Source organism: Neoarthrinium moseri (genome assembly GCF_022829205.1).
Source record: "Neoarthrinium moseri strain CBS 164.80 chromosome Unknown scaffold60_Wmoseri_CBS_16480, whole genome shotgun sequence".
Taxonomy (NCBI): Eukaryota; Fungi; Ascomycota; class Sordariomycetes; order Amphisphaeriales; family Apiosporaceae; genus Neoarthrinium; species Neoarthrinium moseri.
The window spans coordinates 108,095-126,039 of NW_026055174.1; the positions used below are offsets into that span (position 1 = coordinate 108,095).

Here is a 17,945-nt window from a genome sequence, read left to right on the forward strand (position 1 = left end):
TTTGTTCCGATATATATACCTTTGAAGCTAGGATCCGGAGAACGTAACCTTGGGGTTTCCTAGAAGTAATAGAGTGACAAGAGGGTTTCCAAGGTCCTAGCGCATGCGAGAGCCTGTTGAGTATAAATTACAAGGTTGTGTTCCGTGGTACGCGACGGCAAGGCGCTTCCGATGTCGAGTGTATGTTGGACGAGCACCGCCAAAGCCGACTTGGGTGGGTGGTTATTATTTCGAAATAAACGACGGCTCGGATCGAATGGATTGTAGATGCCTTGGGGGATGATATGCCCAACTTCAGATGTCCAGTAAGGGCTAACTCTTCCAAGAAAGTATGGGATGTGACAAGTGGAATGCGATGCAGCAAAGCGGGCCAGTCATAGTTCTTGGGACAAGCCTTGCGTAATGAATGGCCACGGACAGCCTTTAAACGCTTGAAAGACCCTGAAGCTGGTCAAATCGACAGACAGGCGTGTTTAAGAGCAAAGCTCGAAAGCCTAGTCTGCTACAAGCCTCTGTCCCTGGCAGACACCTGCGAATAGAGGTGAGGAACCAGGTGGAGGGCCAAGTTGATGGACCCGCTCAATCAGGAAAATACGTCTTGGTGGCGGCTGAGCCAGTCTTACTGTTTGTTTGGCTTTGTTGTCGTTATCTGGTAAGTCGAGATGATACTTTTTTTTTTTTCCTCTCTCAGAGCGGCCGATAGAGTGCTCGAGTGTAAGTCAGCTCTCCAGAAGGACTGTCATGCCATATTGAGTGCGAGCGAGGCTGCGTTCCGGGGGTGTTTTGCTTATTGGTTTCTCGTTGCAAGGTATGAGCTCTCCTTCATGGGAGCAAAAGTATTTCTTATCGAAATGTTCATTCTTTTTTCCCACCTAACTGATTCTAGTAATGAATCGCACATGGGGGTTACAGTCACAGAGACCTTGGCAAGCTTTGGAAACCAGCCGCCAGCAAAGCTGGACTGGGGATGGGGTGCAGAAACTTTCAGGGGCCCCCATGTCAGTACTGTATGGGTGCTCAGACGTTGACAAGGCTTGGATGTGCGTCGTTGGTACCCGTATCTTGGGGGCCCTACCCAGAGCTACGGGGGCACCCCCATGGCGGTGTTCTTTTTTAAACCTGTTGCTGTGCCGGGATGAGGATTCAAGCGCATCATGGCGCCATGGGTCTGTCTGGAATCCACAGCATGGAAGGCGTTAAATTCTTCTCGACTGACCGCCTTGCTGCACGTCACTTGCAGAATGGAGCAAGCAGAGGCTGGCTGTTCTTAAGGGGCATAGCGGCGGGGACCTCTGGTGATCCGCAGAAGCCTGAGGCTCGGAAACGTTCCGGTTGGGATCCTGCAAACTGAAGGACGAAACATGTGCCCGCGAGCTGCGTCTTCGGCGGCCTGACCTGTGTCGCCCACGAAGCCCCCGAGGCCGGCTGCAGCGCAGGCGGTGCTGTTGTGGCCAATGGCGAGATATCGATGTGACAGTTGTCATGATCCTCTCAATATCGAGCAAGTGCCTAGATCGCCGAGCACGCTGTGCCGATCACTGGGCGTGGATTTGGTCAAAGGGCGGCCAAGCTTAGTTCCATCATACGAAGACCTCATATTCTTCAGGTGAGCACAGGCGAGGCCAATTACCACAGTACAGCGATCATTTGGTCTCGTATGGTGGCTGTGCCTCGTTAAGCTCTGCATGCCTGCTCTCTCGCAATAAACTGGACCATATTACGGAGTAAGTTAGCCCAAAGGGACTCTCCCACCTACCGTATCCTGTGGCGCGTTCCAAGAGAACCGCCCCTCGTCAGTAAGTTAATGATTACCGGCAACAGCAGGATCCGCCAGGGCCGGGGGTGCTTGTACCACGGTGGTGAGGTTCTGCCGCTCAGCATATCCAGTGATCTGGGTCTGCGTCTTTGTATCCACATGGACCAGATCCTCAAGATGGAGCTGGTGCGTCCAGGCCGCGGAAAAGACGCCCAGGCGGGCATAGCAGGATGAAAGACACCTTGACACCGCTGTCAACGACGCATCAGCCCGCAGGGGGGGGCGTAGAGGGTACCGGCGTGGGATAGCATTGTTTTCGGCCAGCTACGATCCCGGGAAAATCCCCTAGTTGGCGTCCTCGACAGCACGTCTTCAGCAAGCCCAGGTCAAGACCGGTGGGTCTAGGATCAGTGGCCACGAGGACCTTTGATGAAAGTGGGACGTATCAGGGACGGGATGGTGTGTGATCATGCCGAGTGCTGACTACTGCATATGGCTACACAAGTTAACTTGCACAGTACCTTGCCTTGCTTTGGCCCTAGGCGCGGCACGTGGCGGGACCTAGAAAACGTCTACGGCGGTTGTCGTCAACGTGCTAACCATCAATAAGTTGTAACTAGCGCCCTTGGGGTAAGCGGTCTTGAACTACGACGGCCGGGGGCCACGGAAGACCTCAATAATCCTGACACACAACCATTTGCACCCAGATTACGAAACACTTGCTCACCGTGTTTGGTGCGGCGGCAGTTCGATGGCCTTACTGGCCAGCAAAAGCGCTGCCAGTCCTACCCCCATGCTGAGCCATACATAACACCTGCTTGATATCGCTTACCGATCAGTAGAAGACCCTGTCTAACAGACAGCCCTTGATCAGGACCCCCCAACCCGAACGCAATCCCTACTAATCCGCAAATCCGGACCACCCCAGGACACCGGTCCTGCAGCGGTTGTTGTGCATATCTCTTGCAGGAGATCAACAAGCCCAGAGGGTTCTCGCTTGTCAACCCAGTGCTAAGAGTCGTCTGAGTACAGAGTACATCCACAACTCCGCGCCCGACTCAATCTGGTTATGGCGGTTGTCTGGCCTGCGAGCTAATTTGCAGACTGCGGCATAGTTTTGGCCGCATCGGCGACCGCAGCCCAGGCCTCGTCCACTCATCCAAATCCTTCGCGGACCTGGTACTTTACTGAGCCTGTCAATGTCGATTCGTGGGGGACAAGATCTAAGTTGACCCCGCTGTTCAGGCCGCCGAGACACCCGGGCTGCATCGTGCATGTATCGTGTACGTGCAACGATGACTGGCCTCCTGCGAACATGCAAGGACCATGAGGTTGCTACTGCTGCGGCGTGATGGACAGGGCTTGATGCGGCCAGTTCTGCGGCCGCCCACCAGCACCACCGGCGTCGCTCGCGCGAAATTACGACCTCAAGCGTTTACCTAGACGCAAGGATTCTTGGACTTAGACCCTGGCGAACCCAGCAGGCTGGGTAGGGAGAGCCACGTTCTATACTCAGTATGGTATAGACCAGACCATCAGGGATGGGCTGTGGCTACGCTACGGGTAGACGAGCAAGTGAATTGAATCCTGTACGCCATTCAAAAGGCCAAGAACGCAAAACGTCTAGTCGAGCAGTCATCTGCGACCGCCGTCAGCAGCCATGACGGGATCCAACAGAAAGCGAGTGATTAAAAAGACAAGTGTCATCTTGCCTGCAGCCGCTGGGCACCATGGACTGGCGGTTCCTGGGCACGGTGGTCACACCGCGAGATCAATTGCTACGCCACGAAACAGGTATCATCGATGTAGGATGACGATTTGCGGATGTCAGTCAAAATTTTATTGTCCGACTGTCACGAGATCTGTGGCCCGGATATAGCGTCGCAACCTCATATCCCGAGTCCTGGTCATTATTTATTAGGTTTAATGATCTTCCCCCCTGGTTGCCTGGTATCGGAAAATATTCGTGGTCGGCGAAGAGCTCAATAATGAGCCTGTTGTCTGAGACACCGATTCGTCACCAAGGAGCCTGTTGGCAATGTCTCTCCATCTACTAAGCCACTCAGCTGCAAAGAATACCAACGTCGCTGCTTATCTGCATCGAATGTCAGAAACTCGTCGGTCGATCCAGAACTCGGCCGTCAAGGCTGACTGGCGAAAATGCAGTGTCGATTGCTCTGCTCCAGGCCCTGAACTGTTCATCCTCCCCTCATTTCATTGGCAAGTTAAGTCACCACATCTGCCGGGGGTCACGCCCGCCGTCACCGAACAAATGATGAGAGGGCGTCTGGCGCATCCCCAATGATCAGACGCGCCACCCCAGCAGGATCGCATCGTTGGGCATCGAGCTAGTCGCGGCATTCATACCCGTAATGAAAGATCATCGAATCCTGGGTTATGGAGCAAGGGCATCGTCAATCAACACTATTGCCTCGTACTCGTGCTAAGTGGGTTATGGCGAGATCAGACAAATTGTCGAGCCAGTTCTAGTCCTAATAAAACAGGAAGGGAAATCGCGGTAGTTGTGCTTGATAACAGTGCACCCTGGCGCTCCACACACAGACGTGACGAAATATCCCCAGCGTCAAATTCTGTTGTATTCTCTTCTGGGATCATCCCTCGCGATGAGCGTATAGGTATGACCTGTCTGCAGCTACCCACCATTCGTCATTTTATTTGCCGACGCTTGTTCAAGTTTGCTGTCAGTAAGTTAACTTATATCATTCTTGTACGTGGCACCAGGGACCTGGTATCCTGGACGGTTGCCGAATGCTCCATAGCGCCGGTCGAGCACTACCATGGTATTCACAGCAGCGTACTTCCAGACACGACACCATTGCATGCAGGTCACATCTGCAGCTAATATCATGCTTCTTTGAATGGCTCTGCTCCCTAGTACTTCCCCGGGCGCTCGCTTCCGCAGACCCCAGCTTGACCCAATTTTCAATGTGACGTGAGCCAGGACTGGGGGAGGATGCAAGCGTGAATTGCCGCATTGGACATAACGTAGGAGGGTGCTGGTTGCTTTTTATTCAGGAACAGCCCTGCCAAACGTCACACAGCCTCCCACCATTCCTGACCGTGGTTGTCATAACAAGCGTGACTATAACCAGTTTTGCGAGACTTCGGAAACTATGCCAAATTTGAGTCCACTGAATGAGTGTCTTGCTCGCTGTCTTTCTCTGGTCTTCTTCTGGAAGCCACCACCAGCAAAGACACGTCCTGCCACCAGTAACCGTCAATCTCTATTGACTCCACAAGACGTTGAAGTAGACACTCAGCGCCCTGCCCTGAGAAGCAAGGTGCAGGCTTGACCTGGAGAACGAAGGCGGAGTTTAGCATCTCGAGCTGTGAACTTTAGTCGCCTGCATCAAGTGTAGATCATGGTGGTGGTTGGGTCTACTAGAGAGCTGCGGGACGGCACGAACACAGTCGGGCTGCTCCATCTTGCTGGGTTGAAAACTTGATGCAGCCAGGTCAAGCCCTGTTCGTTGCAGTGCGTTGCGATAGCTGCAGGCTGCCCCTCCAGGTCTTGGGATCCCAGGCGGGGGTGGGCTCCATCTGAGCCCGACGGGCGGTGACGACACCACACCGACACGCTCTTGTTTGAGGGACAGTCACCGGGAGAAAACCAAGCACATTTGCTGCCAACCCCATAGGAGAAAAGCAAACTGCTGGGCATGATATCCCGAGGCCATCCTCCCTTTCCAGAGTGGGCGTTGTCTCATCCCGATGCATTTTCTCGAGACAAGTTACCAGTCAACTATGTGAGGCGGCGGCGGCGGCGGCGGCGCTGCACCACAGAACCGAACATCCTCGCACTCATTCGATGAAGCGGTCAAGCACCCAAGGGGTCAAAGCCTAAAGGCCCACGATGATGCGCAATTATTGATCTATCGACTGATGCACTGCAGCAGCGCAAAACTATCGTGTCCGACTATGTGGGTGCTTCGGCGCGCACAATGTGAAGTTGCGGTCTGGTCACCCAACACAAGACGGTGGATGGAACGTGGACGTGGTGTGCGTGTGAAGGCATCGCAGCGCGTCTCGGGTGCATGCCATACCCTGGCTGATGGTGCAGTAACTTGTCTACTCCCAACCTCCTCTGAACCGGCAGGTTGATCCCGGATCCGGCCCGGCACGCTTGAGCTCAATCTGTCATAGGAGGGATCGCAGTGTCTCTGAAATTCTCCATGGCGGCATGGCCACCGTTGACTCTCGCCCAGGCTGTGATATCGCAGCGCGGCTTGGGAGAATGCCCTAAGCGACCATGATATATAGCCGTGAGCTTTACTGGTGCATTTGAACCGAAGCGCCGAGATGCAGATAAATGACGGAGAAATATCGCCCTGAACGGAGTAGAGGCCCGTCTTCCGTCGAGGACAGCTCGCCTGCTTTCAGCGACCACTGTTACGTAGAGTCTCCTCTTGTCTGTGTGGTAACAACCCGGGATGAAATGATGTCTATAACTTGAGGTCGAGTACCGATGTGCTCTCCTCAGGCTTAAGTTCGACCGACCCGTTGGAACTCTCTCGGATGCGTCCCGAAGCCCTGAATTAAGCCGATCCGCTCCGAGAACCGCAGACTCCACTGAAACCGACATCCAGCTTCACGCGGGAGACTCGTGAACCCCATGCCCAGTCTTATCTCACGATTCCTCGAGCGATTGGGTATCAAGAAGGAGAACAAGGGAACGAACGCTACGATGTCGGGCAGCACAGCAGCATTGCAGGAGTGGCAGGTCAAGGAGCCGTACATCAAGCTCCACTGTGCGCTGGGTGAGGGGCCGTACTTTGAAAAGGCAACCAACAGCTTGCGCTTCGTGGATATCATCAAGAAGCGCGTACATACGGTGGACCTGACCAAAGGGCCCGATTCTTTATCGACTTTGGAGTTTGACATTCCGATTGGCGTCACCGCCGACATTGAAGGCGTGGATCCGCAGGACAGGATTCTGATAGGGGCCAAGCATGGGATGGCCGTGCTACACCGCAAGACCGGCAAATACGAATACATCACCAAGTTCTTTGCCGAGGAGAACGTGCGGATCCGCGGTAACGACGGCGCGATTGATCCTCATGGCAGATTCTGGCTTGGAAGCATGACGGATTTCGGTCAAGGCCCAGTACTGCCCGAGGGTAAGTCCAATGTTTGCATTATTGCGTGCATAGGTCGCCATTGATCCATCGGCAGCGGATGATCAAGTCTCCAATCTGCGAACTGCAATGTGAAAACCACTGACAATATTGATAGGCGCGTTATGGCTCTTCCATTCCAAGAAGCCCGGTCAGTCAATGAAGGCCCCGGTCTCCATTCCCAACTCTGTCAGCTGGTCTCCTGACAACAAGGTCATGTATTTCACGCACTCCTCGTCCAGGGTAATACACGCCTATGACTACGCCGCAGAGGACGGCAGCATCACCAATGAACGGACATTCTTCACGTATGAGGGGCAAGGAGAGCCTGACGGCCATCGCGTTGATGCTGAAGGCAACATGTGGTGCGCTGTGTATGGGGATGCTGTTGTATTGAAAATCTCACCTCAAGGCAAGCTGGTTGGCAAGATTCATATGCCCACTAAGAACATTACTTGCGTGGAGTTCGTGGGGACTGAGCTATTCATCACGACTGCGGGAATGGAGGAGGGCCAAGGCACGCCAGAGCAGGTAGACTTCAGTGGTGGATTGTACAGAATTGATGTCGGCGTGAAGGGACTGACTCCTTACGCCTTCAAGCTGAGCGAGTAAAATAAATAGCTCAATGAGTATTATGTCTGAATTCGTGCAAAGCTTGCCTATATAGGTTCATATTGATCCCTCAGTTTACCCCTAAACCCAGGGGACACTCGGTGGCCCTGAAGCTGACGCATTACGGAGACCAACCCTATTGTCTAGCACATATCACAGCTTCAATTCATACATTCGCACCAGAAATAGCTGCTTCGGACCCAGTTTGCAACTGTATCAGAACTACTCTTGAGGCGCTTGTAAAATTGTTGGATAACAAAGTGAATCCCCTACCATAGCTGCACATGCTGTATCCCTTGATACAACATCGCCGAACCCATCGCGTGACATTGTGTCCGTTTCATCAAAGCTATAGCATCCGTTAGTCGTTATATTGTACTGCCCCTTTTCCCAGCTCATCCCGAGCGAGCACTTTGGCGCAGCGTTGCAGGCAGTCACTAAACCAGTCAGGCAGTTAACAGACTACAATATGTAAAGAATTTTTGGTTGACTATTTTGAAGCTACGCTGCTGTAGTGCTCATGCGAGCCCCTTATCAACGCATTTCCGTGCCTGCTCGCTCTAAACAGAGGTGAAATCGTGTGCTGGTTTGGTGCTTTTACTAGGCCTTGATACAGAACGTGCAAACTTTGCCCGAGTAGCTGCCATGTTTGCTGCAGTAACCTTCCATTGTGTTTGTGTGAGTTGAAATTTTCGGCGAAAGTGTTTTAGGAGTCAGGTCGTTGGTTGGAATGAAGACTTCGTCGTGTTTGCGTTTTCCTTGTGTTGTGATTTGCTTAATAAGATCTGGGTACAAAATTCCGAAGGACGCAGAGACTAGGTATATTTATAGAGTTTCCCATGCGACGATTCAGAAACAGTGACGATAGTCAACTGGCTGCTGGAGTACAGGTCCTACTTCACGGCGGTTTGACTCGCTTTGGAAGGGTCTCAATGAAACAGTGATCAATGAATCACAGGCGAAGCACTGCATTGGCATAGGGCAGTCTGTAGTCTAGATTGCAGATTACTCGATCAGGCTCTCCTGATAGGCTCGAGTCACTACAAACCACCAATCCGTTGGGCATGGACGCCCCAAAAAAAAACGTCAGCCTCAGAGTCACCCATGGTATTACACTAATGCGACAATGTTCACAGACTAGAGCCGGACAAGGACAAGAGGTAAAAGGGAGGAATACGTACGCCTTGATACGAACCTGTGAAGCCTACGGTGGCGATGGAAAATTACCTCAAGTAACGCCATTGCACGATGGTGCCATCGAGCCAAGTTAACCGATGGTTATAAGACTATGGACCTCAGAAAATAGAAGGATTCGTTTGCATCCAGAGTTGACTTCTGGGCAACCGAAGAAGTCGACCTTCTAGACAAAGGTACTTTCCAATCTCTCAATGCGCGCCTAGCCAGGGGAGTGGTATGATCTGTTAACTACACCCCCATGCCACATTTGATTGCACTCAGCTATGAATGGTTTGCCGCAGCATGGTCACCACCTCGGGTCTCGACCATAGCGGCGTTTGCCATGCAAGCTTCGCACTTCGTCCTCGAACCTTGGGCTGACAGAAAGCGAGGCCCGTTCGAGGGCATACAGCATATTGCGAAATGTAGCGCAGGAATGATTAGCTCACAAGTTCGTGGGTGATCGGAAATCGGCTCTTCTGGATATCAGGGAGTACAGTTCCCGCATGCTTATGCAAGTCTTTGCTTATACATACATCAAGGCACGTTTCGGGTTGACAATATAGTTAACAAGATCGTATATAATATTACAATGTAAAACAGAAGGCTTTGTCGACTGTAGAGATTCTCGTATAGGCGACTAGAGCTCGACAGCGGTACCTTGACAGCGCTTTGATGCTGTGGGGGTGGATCCCATAGTGCAAACCGCATACTCCCGAGGCCGTGATGCCCCAGGTTACTCCGCACATCAACTTGCATATCGGGGAGAAGTGCGGGCAGCCAGTCCGCTTAGTGCGCCATTCCGGTAACCAGCGACGGGAATATGACGGCGAATGCACTATTGAGTACCTGGCGCTGGAGCCATTCACAAGGACGCCGATATGTTCGCCGATGATCTTCTTACCTTACCCCGACTTGGTGGCCTCTTCTCAAAACTGGTGTTTCGGCGACGTTGCTCTTCTGCATCAACTTTATCAATTCCATTTTCTCGGCGGCCTATAACTCTGCATCGTGATGTCACCCGATAATAAATTGCAACCCCCCGGGCCGGAGACGCCTGGGGAACGACCTAGTGAGGTGCCAAGTGTGGGAGCTGATCTGCCAAGTCTGCTTCCGAGCGACCCAGAGCAATACCAAGCCTTGGAGAGAAAGCTTGTCCGCAAAGTGGATTGGAGGCTTATGCCTGTCCTGGTCGTCATGATTGTGTTGAAGTATGGCCCCATTGAGACTGCCGCCGCTTGCCGCCGAATTTCGCTGACGTGCAATTTAGTTATCTCGACCGCCAGGCGCTTCCCAATGCCCGGGTACAAGGAATCGAGAAAGATCTTGGGCTTGAGGGAGATGATTACAATGTCGCTATATCAGTGTTGTTCGCAGGATATATCGCTCTGCAGATTCCGTCGAACATGCTGCTCACCCGGGTACGACCGAGCATCTACTTGCCCATATGCATGGCGTTATGGTAAGTTCACCCTTGGAATAGGGATAAGGCTGTGCAAATCGAAGCAGGTGGAAACTGATATCAGATAGGGGTGTGGTTTCGGCATGTACTGCTGCTGTCAAGGGCTTCCAGAGCCTCGTGGTCTGCCGATTCTTCCTTGGTTTCCTCGAAGCGCCATTCTTCCCAGGGGCGCTTTTCCTCTTGTCAGCTTGGTACACACCCAAGGAACTTGCCACTCGGACAGCCATTCTTTACACGGGCAGCCTGCTTTCGGGAGGCTTCGGGGGTTTGGTTGGTGCAGGCGTGCAGTACGGCCTTGATGGAGTCCACGGACTCTATCCGTGGCAGTGGCTCTTCATTATTGAAGGAGCAGCCACGGTGTTTCTATCTCTAGTCTCCATCTTCATCCTGCCCGACTTCCCCGCTACCACTCGATGGCTTTCCGACCAGGAGAGGGCGATTGCGACTCACCGTCTCCGAAAGCATAGCGGAAGCCAGGATGAAGAGCGTGGACCTCTCCTCCAAGGCGTCAAGCAAGCCGTTGCGGACTACAAGGTATGGCTGCTAGCCGCCATAGTCATCACAAAGACAACTGCCGCCGCAGTGACTTCGTTCATACCAACCCTGGTCGCGACATTTAAGTTCGACTCTGTAAAGTCCTTGCTAATGGTGGCACCACCGTATGTTTTCGCTTCCATCGTCGCCATGGCCGTATCGATCTCTAGTGATAGGCTCTCAGAACGATACTTTCATTTGGTGTTGCCGTTGGCGGTTGGCATGACAGGATACATCATAGCTGCTGCGACGACAACCCTGGCGCCTCGCTATTTTTCGCTCTTCTTAATGTTGGGAGGCGTATACGGCAGCTTCAATGTCACCTATGCCTGGATATCCTCTACTGTAGGGATTGAAACCCCTCCCATCTCTATATACTTGTTACTGATTGCTTCATAGCTTCCTAGGCCCTTGGAGAAGCGCGCCGCAGCCTTTGCATTTACTAACATGGTCGGAAATTTCGCGCAGATCTACTCGCCCTACATGTATGACTCCAAGAGCGGTCCGCGGTACCTGCCAGCTATGACGGCCAACACCATATTTGTCTTTGTCTCGATCATCTGTGCTACGATCCTTCGATTCTGCCTTGTGCGCGAAAACCGTAAGCTAGTTGCTGCAGAGCTGGATACTACGGAAACGCCGGACCCCAAGAACGGCGACGAGATCATCCAGAACGGGCCCGGAGGTGTTCTCGTGCTGAATCCGGGCTTTAGATATGCTCTGTAACGTCACCAGGGCCGGGCTGCAGTCACTGGGTTGGCCTAAGTGTCATTTGCCATCTAGGCTGGCAATTTAGAGCCGCCGTTGATCACTGGCTATAAAGTGGGCGGTAGCTCACACTTTAAGCAGGGAATGCTTGCGTGCGAGTCTTACAAGACAGAAGCATGGGCAACTGGCAATATGAACACGTCACGACGTCGATGATACACCTATCTAGAGAGAAATCTGCAATCAGACAACGAAATCCAGACCACGTATGTATTTGAGCAGTTTTCGGTAATAATGCACTGGAGCGTAGCCGCGTCTTGCATAAATGCACGGATTCTCGATTTTCTTTGGTTACGCGCGGCGGCTATCTTTGATACCCATTATCCACGAGTCTTTGCCGTTTCACCCCCAAAAGCGGCGCCGCTGGCTCCTATTATAATATAGGGACTTTAATTTGGGCCGTGATGAGTATAAGTAAGAACACCCCATAGATAATTGCTCTTCCCTTACAGAATACTGGTACCGTGCCATTCTGTGCCGCAGCCCTGCTTACAATGGTCCACAGGCGAGTCTTGGCATGGCTATCTCCCATCGATCACAGGGATCAGCAGAGCCGCATATATATCCCAGACTAATACGACATAGTGGAGGTAAAAACTTGTTCTGATTGCAATCTTCAACTTTCACTATGAATAGAGTTGCAGTTTTATGAGTCCGGTCTAGCCACTCTACAGTCGTCCCCGGAACGCCCGTTCCCTTTACCTGACCCTTGCTCGACCGCTAATTTTCCGCAGTCTGACAAACAAATTCGAAGCCCCTTATCTAGAGTGCCCATTAAACGCCTTGTCAAATGCCCTTGCCTTGCTCCCCTTTCAAAATTTTACATCATTCGTACAATACATGTCTCCTGGGTCGCCAGCTTCGTCAAACCTCGTCGCGGGACCTGTCAGGCTGAGGATGTCCCCTAGGCTACCAAGGCATCAAACCTGGTGGTAACATCGGGTATTCGACCCCATCAATCGTCTCGGTGCCGTAGCCGAACCCGCTGTCTCCGAGGCTGACAGCGCCAGGGTGTCCCATGACACCGGGATGCTCCCATTCGTCCATGTTTCTCTTCCAATTCGTGTGACACTCGCCAGGTACGAATTGCGCCGCATCCATCTGTAGCGTCATCTTGACCTCGGGGCAGTAGTCCCAGATGTGCTTTCGCATCTGAGGGGTTCCCCAAATGCCACCGTGAAGCATACTGCCGCTGCCACCTGTGTGGTAGCCCATGGGCTCATAGAAGCCTTGTCGCCAGTCGTCCAACTCCTCGACGTACGCGCCGTGTTTGGCAGCTTCCAGAGTCCCGTTGTACTTGGCGGCCTTTTCTTTGTCGAGGGCTGTACCGGAGCCAGAAAACATCTCGCCGCTGAATGTCAGGGACACAGTGCCGTTGGCCATCTTGGACCCGGGCCGGTGTGCCAACCGCTCAGCGAGCCAGACATCCTCGGGCTCCGAGCCGTCGACCCGCAATTGATCGCGCAGTACCTCGATCATGGCACTGACGCGGCGCAGTGACAGGCCACCGTTGCCTCCGTACCGGCCGTTGGGGTTCCATGGCGCGCCGATCCAATCATAATCCAGGTAATCATTAATGTTCTGGCGACTGTTGGCGCAGAGGATGCTGTCGGTCTGGAAAACCAGAAGCCATTCGGCGGGCTGCAAAACCGTCTCGTAGAGCCAAAGGTTCGTCATGTAGCGGCTGATCATCTCCTGACCTGCCGTGCTCATATTCGAAGGAATATAAGTCAGGTCGAGCTTGCCGTTGGCGACCTGCTCACGGATGGCCATGGACTTGTTGATGTGAATGACGGATTCCGTCGAGCCCATGAATCGAAAGCGCCAATCCGGCGGTACGACAGACATGAAATGCAGCATCAGGGGGGCCAATATGGGATTGGGTCGATTCTCAACGAGCAGGGCCACTTTGCTCGCATTGTAGGGAGACGGTGGTGGTGGCTCAGGGTATGCCAGATGCACCTTGGGGATCGGGGGAACCTCCACCGTTCTTATCGAATCGATCGAGATGTAGAATGCGGTGATGCTGTCAGGTCGCTGTAAGTGGTTGCGCCGTGAAGTTGCGTCCGGCACGGCACAGTGGCACCGAAATCACTTACAGGAAGAGGAAGAAACCGGTAGCGAGTCGCACGCGGCGCGACGTTCGCGACCAGGCCAAATGCACGACGGCCTTCAACTTATCCCACAAGTCCTGCATCGTCATCTCGTCCTGTCCGGACGGGGACAGTGAAGGAGAATGAGGAGCCATGGCGCGAGGGCAGAAGCGTCCACCGGCAACAGGATCGTCGAGGGTCGAACGAGTTCGGCCTCGTGGGTTTGTCGGCTTGCTACTGCGCAGGGGGGGAGCTTGCTGTCTAAATGGGCAGGTCCACCTGGGAATACAGGATGGGATCAGGGCAAGGGTGCTGCTGATTGAGAGACAGCCGATGGGCACAATCGGCTGAACCGGATGCAATGCAGTCGACAGGGAAGCGGCTGTCAATCGTGTAACAGGGTGACGCAAGCCCGAGCGATTTCGTCTGCTCTTGGGCCCTCTCGACTTTGACTCCACGCGCGCTTGAGAAGACACAGCCGACAGGAAGAAGAAAGTGGGGGGAGCCCTGGAAGTCGTGAAAGTCTATTGAGATAACCTTGGAAAGGGTCAAGTGTCAAAGTGTCAAGTGTCTAGTACGGGTGGCGCTGAGAGGTTTGAGACAACGCGAGAGGCCCAGATTTCTTGTCTTTCAAACACCATGCGTGATAGACGGGTGGGAGAACCACAGTACGCCCACAAAGAACTGAGAACTGCTGGACCGGCAAAGGCATCAATGGTATAAATTCTTGGCGGCGTTCCTCTCCCAGTCTTGGCGTCCGGTCTCTCGCACCAAGTGGTGGGTACGACGGTAAGTTGACCAACTACTAGTTTAAGTACTTGCATTTCGGGTCTCGTTCATCAGAGCAGGACGGCCGATAGCCTGCCCGACAGGCTGCGTCAATTGCGAACATTACAGCAAACCAGCTCGAACTACAATCACAGGTCGTTGCTTTGTTCGACTTGTTTTTCTGGGTGGCTGCAGTCTGGGTAGCGCACACTGAAGCCACCAGCAGTCGAAATGCAGCTGATAAGAGATCCCCTCCCTCCCTCTGCCTCTGCTGTGAGTCGTAGGGTGGGCATCAGTAAGTCGCTGCAGCATGCTGAGTATGAGAACATGTGTTGCCAAACGCTCTTGCTCCCTGTTACCAGTGACCACGGGTGCTACTGTGCTACCATTTCGTGCGTGCGTACACGCTATCTGCACGCTGAGTCGGACAAGACCGCCCAGCGGAGTATGTTTTAATAGATGTCGCAGAAGAATCTTGGGCGAGCTTGGGGCCCTAGACACCCCTGCATGGTGGCGCTGGCGTCCAGCCCGTCACATCACGGGTGGGCGCCCGTGGCGGCCCAAAAGGGCAAGATTCTGGAGGTACGCGTAAGTACCTTCCGCGGCCCCCATATGTGGGGGAAGAGGGGAGGAGGGGAGGAGGGGAGGTTCTGGAGGCATCAGGAGCAACACCATGAGGGATCCTACAAAGTTAGTGATTTCGTGGTTGTACCTAGGTAGGGTCTCTCTCTGGCAGTTGAGCTCGGGCACCGGTAACCTGAAAATCCGCGCGCCCAGGAGTCGGGAGAAGATAAGGGAGTGGGAAGATGCTAAAGCACATTGCGCTGCACTAGGTATGTCCGCCGCGGACTGAACTGGTACATGACCTAGCATCGCCGCAGGGTATCTAGAGATTCCCTCGAGCGAAATGGCCTCAAGCCAGGCCCTGCCAGGTAAAGGGTCAACCAAGACATCGTCATTCCAGGTGTCTGGGTAGCGATGATGATTTGCTCGCCGGAAATACCTGGGTGGGACCTGTCATCCCTTTCGACCTCGGGAACAGGAGCTGTCTCGCTGTCAGCGTCCAAGTAACTCAGAGAAAAAAGCAACCCAACATGAGAGGCTATTGCTCTGTAACTCGTACTATCTTGCACAGCTTCGAAACGTGCAGAGAAACATGCAGGGAACCCCCCGGTTCTCCTTCCTTGTCGGCGCGGGTACACAGCACTGCGATGGGTGAAAACGGGAGACTGACTTCGCTGACTGTGAGAGGCGCTGACGGGTTCTCGAAGGCACTGGTCTGTCGTCGTAAGAAAGCTCGCAACTTGGATGCTGACGACGTCAAGCCGCCAGAGAGGCCAGTGTCTACTACGTACATTCATGCCAGCAACCCAAGAGTCCACGAGTACCGGCTGGGTGCTTGCCAAGAACCATCCCTGGAGCGGGCCAGGTAGCTGGGAATTCTAGGGCACCCGTCGTCAGCTTCGGCACTAGCCCACCACCCCGAGTGCCCGGGCTGGAGACGATCATCCAACGGGGGGCGCTAGTTACATAGTACCGTAGTACATCCATAGCAGACCACCACCCACTCCCTCCCCCTGCAACCTGTAAGTTAGGTACTGCAGTACTTTCGAGACAACTAAGTTGGCGTCTGATACATGGCACATAATCGAGAACTCGGGAAGCATGTGGGCGCGCCTCGATTCCTGCAGCTTCCCTAATCACCCCGGCTTCTGGGGACCCTCAGCTCTCACGGGCGCGAAAGCAAACTGGACATAACTTACACACAGCCGCATTTCTTGCAGCCCTGTCTACAGGCACAGCTCCGACGGGAACGTGCTAGGTCCAACTCTGATGAACAAAGGGTTCGCGGGCTTATCGCAATGACATGACACCATAATGTCCTTGTGACAATCTGGTCTTTCCGACTTCCAAAACCTCGAATTGCCGTCTCCCGGGCCGTCTCTTTACTCCCTCTCCCTTCTGGCACCCGGTCGTTGCCCTCCAGGCCCGTCTCTTGCTCCTCGACCCATCTTGCGCAGCCGCCGCTCGACACCAGATCAGGATCATGACCGGCTCCAAGGCTTCGCCGGTCTCCGGCATCTTCACCATAACGAGGACGAAAGTCTTCTTGGTTGCCTCGCTGGCGATCACGTACGTGCCATTTCCCATTTTCCTACCGCAGTCCACCTGTGCCGTCTGACCATTCTCCTCTAGCTGGTATATTGCTGGTCTTTTTCCCCACTACAAACCTCAGCTGGAAGCGTCCTTCAAGTCGCGGCTGGACGAAGCCCGGGAGAAGATGCCTTCCATCAAGGTCGATTGGAACCCGAATCTGGATCAAGAGGAAGACCTGGACCCGCGGGACAGGTACAACTCTTCCAAGATAGCTCTTCTGATTGAGCCCCGACCGATCCCCCATCTCGTTCCTCAGATTCTTCACATGATCAACGTGGTCCCACCGGACTGGCGATTCATCTTCATTGGGTCTAACCGATCCGTGATAAGCGTCGGCCGCAGCTATGCCACCAAACATCAGCAGCTCAGTGGCAAGCTGGACTTGATGGTCCTGCCTGAGCCGTGGGACATCGGCAGCAAGGAGCTGGTTCATCGCCTGTTGACTGACATCCGCTTCTATGAAGAGTTTCTCCCTGGTGTTGAGTGGATTCTCAAGTATGAATCCGACAGCATCCTCTGCGCCAACTCCGATGAAAGTCTGAACGACTGGCTCCATTGGGACTGGGCAGGTGCTCCGAGGTTTGGCGTCCTTCAGGCCTGGCTTGGCACCCGATACTAATCGACTGCGCAGATATCCTGGGGACCGATTTTCCGGCAATGGTGGGCTGTCATTGAGGAGGGTTTCAGCCATAAAGCGTGTCCTCAAATTCCAGGAGCGTACCAACGATACACAGCCTGAGGACGAGTGGTATGGAACGAGAGTGTGGGTCCTACCAGGCGCCAGAGTCGCATCTGGTACCGAGGGTCAACTGGCTGTCGAGGATACCTACATCCCGAGCCCCATGGGTGTCCACGTCCGAGACGGAGGCAATCTCCTTCCCGAAGCAGTGTGGCAAGAGCCCGAGCAGAGAAAAGCGCTGTTCAACTATTGCCCAGAACTGAGTCTCATCATGAATATGAAACTCGAAATCGAACGATGCCCCGGCGATGACAGGCGGGGCCATCTTGAAGAACAACAGCGCGACCAGGAAAGCTCTGATCAAGACGAACAGGAAGGTTCTGATCAAGACGACCAAGAGGAAGGGTCGCCGTCGTAGGAGGGCTGGTGATCCTCTACACGACCAGGTGAAGGACGATACATGATGGGGCTGGTGGTTTTGTTGTTTTGATACCCAAGCAGTCACGGCTAAGCAGTGCTGTTTGCCTCCCGCGGCATGTTACTGGCGTTTGATACATACATTTCCGGCATGGAGTTCATTGGTGTAAGATACGGCAACGAAAACGTGATTTCGGTCAGAAGGTCCGGACCCGAGCACGTCAGCTACTGAGTAGAAAGCTCGACCAGGGAGAGAAATGCAACGACACTTGAATGGCAGTCGACGCCTGACATTTGCACCGAGCCCGGACTGGCGATGGTCCCTACGCAAAGTCGCCCAAGAGTAGTGGGTTGCTACCTTTCCATGCAAAGGGGCGATTGCCAATTA

General features: G+C 53.6%; 4 protein-coding genes across 4 annotated transcripts; 3 read left to right on the forward strand and 1 right to left on the reverse strand.

Moving 5' to 3' along the window:
• Positions 1 to 6,389: 6,389 nt before the first annotated feature.
• JN550_010894 (uncharacterized protein) lies at positions 6,390 to 7,503 on the forward strand (the record flags this gene model as incomplete). Its single annotated transcript, XM_049309199.1, has 2 exons — positions 6,390 to 6,894; positions 7,010 to 7,503. The coding sequence occupies 2 exons, from the start codon at positions 6,390 to 6,392 to the stop codon at positions 7,501 to 7,503; spliced, it is 999 nt and encodes a 332-aa protein (XP_049167134.1).
• Positions 7,504 to 9,693: 2,190 nt separating this feature from the next.
• On the forward strand, positions 9,694 to 11,401 carry JN550_010895 (uncharacterized protein; the record flags this gene model as incomplete). Its single annotated transcript, XM_049309200.1, has 4 exons — positions 9,694 to 9,890; positions 9,950 to 10,141; positions 10,210 to 11,020; positions 11,075 to 11,401. 4 exons carry the CDS (start codon positions 9,694 to 9,696, stop codon positions 11,399 to 11,401), a joined length of 1,527 nt encoding a protein of 508 aa, XP_049167135.1.
• A 951-nt stretch (positions 11,402 to 12,352) lies between these two features.
• Positions 12,353 to 13,691, reverse strand: JN550_010896 (uncharacterized protein; the record flags this gene model as incomplete). The annotated part of the gene is made up of 2 exons (XM_049309201.1): positions 12,353 to 13,469; positions 13,543 to 13,691. The coding sequence occupies 2 exons, from the start codon at positions 13,689 to 13,691 to the stop codon at positions 12,353 to 12,355; spliced, it is 1,266 nt and encodes a 421-aa protein (XP_049167136.1).
• A 2,660-nt stretch (positions 13,692 to 16,351) lies between these two features.
• JN550_010897 (uncharacterized protein) lies at positions 16,352 to 17,558 on the forward strand (the record flags this gene model as incomplete). Its single annotated transcript, XM_049309202.1, has 3 exons — positions 16,352 to 16,437; positions 16,501 to 17,040; positions 17,093 to 17,558. The coding sequence occupies 3 exons, from the start codon at positions 16,352 to 16,354 to the stop codon at positions 17,556 to 17,558; spliced, it is 1,092 nt and encodes a 363-aa protein (XP_049167137.1).
• Between the last annotated feature and the right edge of the window lie 387 nt (positions 17,559 to 17,945).